At 34.9% G+C, this 9,477-nt stretch overlaps 1 protein-coding gene across 3 annotated transcripts in view; it reads right to left on the reverse strand.

Annotated features, from left to right (window-relative positions):
• acot7 (acyl-CoA thioesterase 7) overlaps window positions 1-9,477 on the reverse strand; it is a 113,677-nt gene continuing 104,200 nt past the window's right edge. For all 3 annotated transcript variants that reach the window (XM_082189469.1, XM_082189470.1, XM_082189471.1), the window contains one exon: window positions 1-380. In XM_082189469.1, the coding sequence (XP_082045595.1) occupies window positions 282-380 (99 nt within the window). In that variant the 3' untranslated portion in view covers window positions 1-281. The remainder of the gene's footprint in view (window positions 381-9,477) is intronic.

The raw sequence follows: 9,477 nt of genomic DNA on the forward strand, positions 1-9,477 counted from the left end.
TGCAGTATTAGGCTTTTATTAGTGCATAATACACTTATGCAGATTTCACAAATAACTTGTTACAATAAAATATATTTCAATCCACTTAAGATACATACAGTATACACAAAGTGCTTTGGTAAATGCAGCCAATAGTCAATTAAACCTATATTTTTCTTTCTATTAGGTGAACTGCATTTGGAATAAGAGAGGTTCTTGATATATATAGTAAGTTGTACGTTGATGATCTATAATGCCAGAATTTTCTTCTACAACACAATATGGTGTTTGCGTTGTTAAAGTCATTGATGACACTCCTTATCTGCAAGTCTCTTTGCCTTGTTCTGCAGGTAGCGCGCTTTCCCTTCTTCAAACCGCTTCTGCTCCTCTTCACCTTCCAACTGCAAGAAAATAAATGACATATTTTACACCCAGTTGAATACTGTTGGATACTGTGAAATGCTGGAAACGTTTCAATTTTAAAGGTCATACACATATCATGGAAAACCACTAAAGTGTTGAGAACATTATCAGAATATTTTAACACAAAGACACTTCTACATTTTTTGCTTCCCCACTTGAGCATGGAATGTCTGTCATGAATGAATGAATGTTTGCAGATGTGAGTTATTGTAAAGTACAGAAGCTACTGTACACACAACTACACAATTAATTATTTAAATTAAAGCACAAGAGAACTTTAATGGTGGAAACATGTCAAAAGATTGTCTTGGAATGTAGCATTACCTAATTGTTACTGGGTGTACGGAAACTGTAAAAAGATCAATATAAAAATCTCATGCTATATCCAGTTAGTCCCCATATCATGATTTTGTTTGAATATCTATCACCACCAAATATCTTGCATAATTGTTCTAAATGTGATGAAAGTGGTTTGAAATGTAATCAGAATTTAACTAACTGTTGGTAATTATTGTCAATTGTCTTTAAAAAAATTATATTATGATGAATCAAAATGTCTACTGTACATTAGTTAATATGAACTAGCAATGAGCTAGTATAGAATTTGTTAATCTTATTGTTAATCTCAACATTTACTAATATTTTTTTAAATATTTTTTTTTTATTAGTTTACTGTGAACTAACATGAACAAGCAATGCACAATAGTATTTTTATAAACCGATTAATAATGCTGTGAAAATATAATGCTTATTTTTGAGATTATTTTGAGTGCTAGCTACATTTTGAGTGCTAGCTCCATTATTAAATGAGCGAATTCGCCAATTTCTTGGAGATCTAAAACAACACAATGGATGTTTATTTTTTGGACCACAGCTTCATCATGGACAAACAACAATACTGTGTGAGAGAGCAGGATGTCAGTTGACGTTAGGCTTCAACTTGCAGCTGCACACTACACCATGGCTATTCTTATCATTGGCTATAGGTCACCAGCTAGTCATGCGCGGCAGTGGCAGATGGCGGCCAACCTTAGGGAACAAACTGTGCAATGACTGAAGCAGCCTGGCTGATGAGGGCATGTGCACAAATGAGGATCAGAGATATAGAATGCATATCCACAGCAATGTTATATAAGCACAAGCGAGGCGCATACACTATACTTAACAGGGGTACTGAGGTTGAGGCTCAGAAAAGTTCATTTTATGGTGACCCAGTTTTATGGAGAACATGAATTATAGCATTTTTGTTTTGTTTTGTTTTTTTGTGGCGTGCAGTTGATCAATTAAAGCAGTAAGACACTTAAGGCTGTGCCTTACAGTGATTTTACCATGGCTAAAGGGTGTTATGCAGGACAGAACAGGGTAAAAAGGATCAACTATTATTATGATTAATGGCAATTTGAAAAAAGACACCAATATTCAAGGAATAGTTACATTTCTTAACAATAACTATTGGAATAAACAATTCTTCCACAATGTCATATAGTTAGTGTAAACTGAGGATGTTTTTAGTTGCCAAGCAACGTGCATCTCACTGCATTCATACAGAATGTGTCGTCATAGATAGAGGTGTATTTATCACCATTTTACGAAATTTTTAAACATGGCTCATCCAACCAGTGGGAACTATCCTTTTTATAATTCCTCTTTAATCACTGTAAATTCATCAGTGAAGGTGTGAACAACAAAAACATGGAAATTCTGAGAATGGTTAAATGGGTTAATAAATGTGACTACATTAATATAGAATTTTTGTTGTTTTTCAAATTGCTTCTCACCCAATAAGGTTCTCTATTCACAATATGTATATAATGTAGAGTCAGAAGATGCTTATCACAATATAATCCCCAACAGGGTGATCAGGACCCCAATGCAAAGCTACTTAACAAAACAATTTAAGCTTACTTTTACATTATGTAGACAAATGTTATAAAGATTAGATGCCTGGGACACTGGTCAATTCATTACAGAAATATGTATTTGACTGTTGATTGGCTGACAAAAATGAAATATTTCATAAAGCTGTGTATATTTAATGAAATAGTATAATTCTATAATTAATGAAACTTGCCTCTTGCAACAAAAGCAAAACAAAAAAGCACTCCCTGTTATTTCTGTCTGAAAACAACATCATGTGACCTTGAAGGAAGTCCTGGCTGGGTCAGTGACTGTCCTGTTGCTCAGGGCTTGTGATGAGGCCAAGAAAAGACACGGGGCCATGGCAGCAGTGCTTGTCTTGAACAAATTAAATTAAGCTGGAGGGAAGCTCAGTGCTGCAGTCACAGAGAGAGTGACTGGCAGAAGACCAGAGTGATTGCTTCAGCAGAAACCACTAGAGTGTGAAACATCATACAATTTAGTGTTAAAGAAAAAAAAAACAGTTGAAGTTAAATGGAAGCTGCAAATGGAAATAGCCCTATATGTGTAAGAGACTGGAATTGTTGTCAAGTATAGGCCTCTACACAAATAGATGAATGCAGATACTTCCAGATATGAAAGCTTGAGTTCACATGTCACTGCCTTCTATGTGTCAGAGAATATACAGCAACACAGGTAATGTTGTGTAATGTCATGGCGAATTTGATTTTTAACACTTAAGGATGTTAATTAAACTTTTGAAATGATTACAGCTAGCTACCTAACAGAAGGTACCACTATTGACCTCCTTAAGAACTGCCAAAGTATCAGAAAAAAACACATTATATACTGTATGTAAAATGGGACCGCATTTGCAATGGTATTAGCAAGTTAAAATGAGTAATATTCGACTGGTGATGTGATCTCAACATGTCTGCCTCCATGAGGCAAAGGGCTTCCTTGCCACTGTCGTCTTTGGATTGCTTATGGTCGCAAGAATTGCCTGACCTTAACTGTTGAAAGTGAAAATGTGCCATTACTATCTGACATCTGACAGAATAACTATCTGCCTGGTAGTTATGACCCAAAATATACTTCAGTCGATGCAACTTAGTAGCCTTATACAGTCTCTACTGGTAAATTACCGGTAACTGATCATGTGTGGACAGGACCTTTTAAAATATACCGGTAAATTGGTTCCGGCAATTTACCAGTAAGGGAAGTAAATACCAGTAAATTACCGGTAAATTGAACGCAGAATGAAGATTACCGGTATTTTGCACGTACAAGGGATTTGGGCCAATCAGAAGCCGTTAAAAGAGCAACAGCTCTGAGCCCTTCATAAAATTATGACGCAGATGACACGTTTATTCAGCTGTTTACAAATGTCTTCAAATTGGAGTGATGCCGAAACTAAAGCGCTTCTCTTCGTCCGGGCGGATGAAGAGATTAGTCAACAACTTTAGAGGTTACTTCTGGTTAATGATATCATCACAGAGTTTACCGGTACTTTGGAACTGATGTGTGAATGGTCTGTTACCGGTAAAAAGCCAGAACACTGTTGCTTGTGTGAACAGCACATTTTTTTATTTACCGGTAAAGTTGTTCTGGCAATTTTATGGTAATTTACCCGGATTACTGTGTTAAAGGGGCTAATGTGATCATGGTGAACCAGTCATATTAAATAGTATTATGACTTAAATAAAACCAGTTTTAGATATAATCTAGACATTACTGTACCACATGAATCGCATGTTTTGTACAGCTCTAAAATGGACAAAAACACCAAGTCTTCCCCACCACTAAACCTTTGACGTCATTATTAGAATTCAGGTTCAAAAACTGTGTTGTATGGAAAAGAGCTCATTTAAGGGATCTTTAAAAAATTCTCCATTTGTGCTTCATGAAAAAAATTATATCTGTATGGGTTTGGAAAGATATGAGGTTAAATTAATGACAGCATTTTTATTTTGGGGTTATATTTGGGGTTGTCTTTTAACAATGTCAACCAAAAATAGCTGCAGAGGACTTAAGCTTAGAAAGGCTGGCTATTAGTTAGGGAAATAAATGTGGTCTGGCACAGGGTCTTTCTTGCAGCAGTCCCTGAGCTCTTTTCACTTCTTAATTACACAAATCTAAAGCATATTGGCTAAAACAACTGAAGCAAAGTGGTATCTTTATGCAATCAAGAAGGCAATTAATTGCCTGCTAATGTACCGGCTTTCTATGCAGAAGATATGGTATCATATTTGTGCTATTATCTCAGCAAGCAATTGTGACATTTAAAAGTACATTATTGGCCATCAAGATAAGAGATAAAAAGTGAACAAATGCCTCCATCATGTGTGCTTTTATTAAATTAACAAAATAATTGAAATTAGATTATGATACAGAATCTTGGGAAATCACAGAATAAAATAAAAACTTTTTGTGAAGCCCTTGTGAAGCTTTTTGTTTTAGCTTCCCTATAAAAAAAATCTTCCTTCCAAAGTTCAAAGTGACCCAATTATGCTATTTTAAAGGTTCCTAATTTTTTTTGGAGGTCTTCTACAACAGGTTTACATGCATAAAAGGTCAAAAAACACTTTCATATTCTCATAATATACATTGCACATCATCACATTTTTTAATGATTCTCAATATTCAATCTCTCTAAATCCATGCATGCGCCTACTCTGCTCTGATTGGCCAGATGCCTCAGTCTGTTGTGATTGGTCTACCGTTTACAGCGCATCCGAAACAAAATGCTCATTACTCCGGAGGCTTCCTCAGTCCTCAGCGATTGTACACACAATCATCAAGACAGTAATGATGGCATCGATTTTACCATATCAATCCGAGCGCTAGTCCGTTGATGAAACATTGGAAGAACTATTATAATTACTATTATAATTCATAAAAACACACATTTAACTATCCACCTAATACCAAATAGATACAAAGATATATGATATAATTGATCCATTTTTTTATATTTAAAATGATAATGATAAAATTATAGTACCAGTCTTTTCTGTTAACCTTTCTCAATAGGACAATAGTGATATCTAATGGATTGCTCCTTGTGGAGATTGAACCTTTAAACGTTCAGTTTCCAGCCATGTAATGCGCTTATAAACATTATGTTGTCTCCCATATTTAGAAAAAACAACATAAAAAAACAACTTAAAAAAACAACAACTAAGAATTTTGAACATTGGAACAAACAGTATTTCAATTGTATTATGCAATTCATAGTACATACTGTTCCAAAGTCAATTTAAGACTAGGAAGAAAAATAGGAAGGAACAAACACTCAACTGGAGACATCAGCTGGTCCGTAAATGGTCTGTTGAGGCTTGGGTAAATGCTGTGAGATCTTGTGTGTAGGATTTTTTGCCACAAGCAAGCTACAGCTAGCTTCTTTTTATGAAGAGGATAGTCTTTCTCACAGTGCACTTTTCGCAAAGACAACAACCTGGGGATAAGGGCACAATAGTGACAGGTGCTCTCAGTAATTCTTCATTTGACAGGTTGCTGATATCTTGAATTGAACCCGTGACATTTTTAGTGCGTATTTACTGCTGGTCTATTTACATAAGTACTACCCAGGCAGCTCCAATAGACCGGGAGAACACTATCAGTTAGCATTCAACTCAATGGCAGTTACTTGTTAGCGCCAAGAAGTACGCAACCTGAAGACTGCTGTTTGCTTTTTGAGCCAATCAGCCAATAGCTCATAGCTACATAACATTTTGGAATCACAGGAACATTATATCGAGCTGAGTGAAGAAAAAGCATTTTATGAACAAGATCTCTATCTCTAAAGAAAAAGGTAATTGGTAAAACATTTACTAATATATATTGCAAAGTAATTGTTGTGATTTACATGTTGTTTGGAAATATATGCCACAATAAATGGCTTTTGGTCATTAATTGAGAAATATGAACTTAGTCTATACAATAGTATAGCTAACACTGCCTTAAAGAAGGAGTGTAGTGTAATGTTAAGGCATTAAAATACAAAAAAGAAATGGCTATTTTCTACTTCCGGTTTTATTATGTAATAGAGATAAATACATCAGCACAAGGCTGACTGTATAGACACAGATCAACACTTCTTTGACTCTGACTCACCCACTACAACTAATATTGAAATTGTGATAAATTGGTAACACTTTACAATAAGGTTTCATTTGTTAACATTAGATAACTACATTTACATTTACATTTACATTTATTCATTTAGCTGACGCTTTTATACAAAGCGACTTACAATTGCTATATATGTCAGAGGTCGCACGCCTCTGGAGCAACTAGGGGTTAAGTGTCTTGCTCAGGGACACATTGGTGTCTCACAGTGGATTCGAACCCGGGTCTCTCACACCAAAGGCATGTGTCTTATCCACTGCGCCACTACCACCCGTAGTTAGAAACTGATTAATTATTACTAATCAGTATGAACTAGGAATGAAAAATACGTATAAAGCATTTATTAATTTTAGTTAATGTTATTTTTAACATCATTAAATCATTAATTAGTAATACATCATTAAAATCAAAAGTTAATATCATCTGTTAATATCATTTAATGGACCTGAGCTAACATGAAATAACAATTAACAGTTGTATTTTTCTATTAACTAACATAAACAAAGAATAATACTGTAACAAATGTATTGCTCGTTGTTAGTTAATGATAGTTAATGCATTATCTTATTGTAAAGTGTTATTAAATTATATTTTGTTAACACTAAAACAACATTAAGGGTTTTGTAATATTTTTCTTTATATTTATATCGATTTTGATACGTGTAATTTGTATTATATCATGTGATTTTAGCTAGTTTTTGTTCAAGCTATGTTTTCACGCATCAAATCCTTTGTGCAAGGCCCCTGTGGAAATGGCAAAGAACGGAAAATGGCTTGGACCGCCAATACATATAAAATGATTAAAGAACACTCCCTTTATTACTGGAGCTGTCAATCACTCAGTTCTGCTCTCTTGCCCAAAATTTTGTTATAATCATTGAAACCATGTACACTGCATAATGGATCTCATGTTTACATTTTATTAGTTATAGAGCATTCACGTGGATCTGTGAACTTGTGCTGAACAAAACACTGCCTATTGTACAGTAACATAACAATTTCCATGGTTAGTTAATTGCAGCAACTGTTATCATATGGCTTTTTAACAGTTTCACATGTTAAATGCAAATATATTATGCAAAGATACCCAATCATAGCAGTGGGCATTTACACCGAAACCTTAAAGGAGATATGTGCCTTTAAATGGAGTGTTCAAACCAGAGATTCAAAAACAGCCATTTATGTCTAAATTATGACTGCATTATAAGAGGACCTCAGGGAACATTATAAAAAAAATTACAGTTCATGACCCCTTTAAAACCATTATATCATTGAAATAAGCTATTTGGGAACAAGAACGAGAAGACTTCTATTAGAAAAAATGCATTTTGTACTTGTAGTCAAACTCAACAAACAATCACATAATTTGTAAAGTGCTCGCAAAGCAGCAAATTATTGACTTTCCAATAAAAAGTTTTTTTTTCCTACTTAAATTTCTGTAATTAAGCCAGATATATCGACTCAATTTAATTCTTTCAGACAAATTGCAGATTGCAGTGTGCTTCCTATTTTAGATCCATTTGAAATATTCCCGATTAAAGTTTAAAATATTGTCATTCAAAATCTAAATCTCTTACATCTATAACCAACTTAACAGTGATTTTCATCCACAACCAATAGACAACAAGGCATCTGTTGTGTTCATAACAATGGCAAAGTGGCTCTGATTCAGCCTAGAACTAAAATTTGCCCTAAACTTTAACACTATTCTATTGATGCCTAATCAAGTCCTAATCAAGTCATTTTACTATAGTCTGCTGATAATTCAGCTGTAAAGTAGAGCTTTATATAAGTAGCTCTATGATCCACAATGTCTCAATTAACCTTTTGTTCTGTGACCTTTGAAGCTACTCCCAGAATGCATTTCCATGTTAGTGTAGGAATGCACACTATATGGACATTCTCTTTGGAAATATATCTCAGGGGTGAGACAGTTTTAAAATATCACATATTGTAAATGTACTCTGTCTGAAGTATTCATTAATTTTAAAATGGAGGGTTTTAGGGTTCAGGATATATGCCAGAACACCCAGGAAATCATGGTCCCGCCATCTGCCAAGAATATTTCAAGGAATATGTTAGTTCACCTAAAAATGAAATTATTCTGTTGCCATTTCAAAAATGTTATGCAAAATGTTTGTGCTTCTTTTTTCCATAGCACAATATAATATGATGACCTGAGGCTATCAAGCTTCAAAAAGAACATTGCACTATGGTCCTACTTAATATTAAGTGTCTTTAACTATGTGCTAACATTTAAATTAATAATTTGATAGAATACACTTAATCTATAAATACATGGATAATTACACTGTTGACCCTTTACTTACAACTTAAACAACCATACCACCAAACCTGTTCCTAACCTTACCTTACCATATTCTACCCCAATAGCAGCAAAAGTGTTTTGAAATACAACATTAAAACAATAAGTAATTTGTACCTAGTCTCATGTACAAACTCCATCGCAGCTTTCACTGGCCAAGTCTGCCTAACATGTAAAGTAACCAATCACAGTTCGTTTTTGTTTCATGTCACATTTAGGGGCGTGAAAATGTAAAGCCAATGTCCCAATAACAGACAATAACAGACATGCATCCAATAAATTATTCATTAAAGAACATTGTGCAAGTTTACTGCAACAGTGGCACCGTGAACTTCACATCACAAAATCCAGTGATTATAGTTGATCTTGATAAGCGCTCATTGTCATAGCTGTAAACACGATGGCTTTCTTCTTCCATGAGGGGGTTTGGCATCACAACGGCTTTGTTTCCAGGTGGAAAGTTAAGAATGTGACAGGTCTCCCGGAAATCCTGTAGAATTAAACCAATCAGATGAAGACTTCGAAACTACCTAAGAGCCTTATGCATCAGACGTTCCGTGGGCATGACAACTGAGGCTGAGACTACTTTTTAGCTAACAATTAATATTAAAATGTTGCGCCCATTTAGGCACGCTCTGATGTGTTGGGCGCCAAGTCATTTGATTGGGTCGCACATCAGAGGCGCTTGGCCATAGGTTATGCAGTTGCCGCAGCATAGCCAATGGGAGAGCTAGACGCTCTGCTGTGTTCGCTGTGCAGCT

The sequence above is a fragment of the Leuciscus leuciscus genome (genome assembly GCF_965113295.1).
Source record: "Leuciscus leuciscus genome assembly, chromosome: 13".
In the NCBI taxonomy this organism is placed as follows: Eukaryota; Metazoa; Chordata; class Actinopteri; order Cypriniformes; family Leuciscidae; genus Leuciscus; species Leuciscus leuciscus.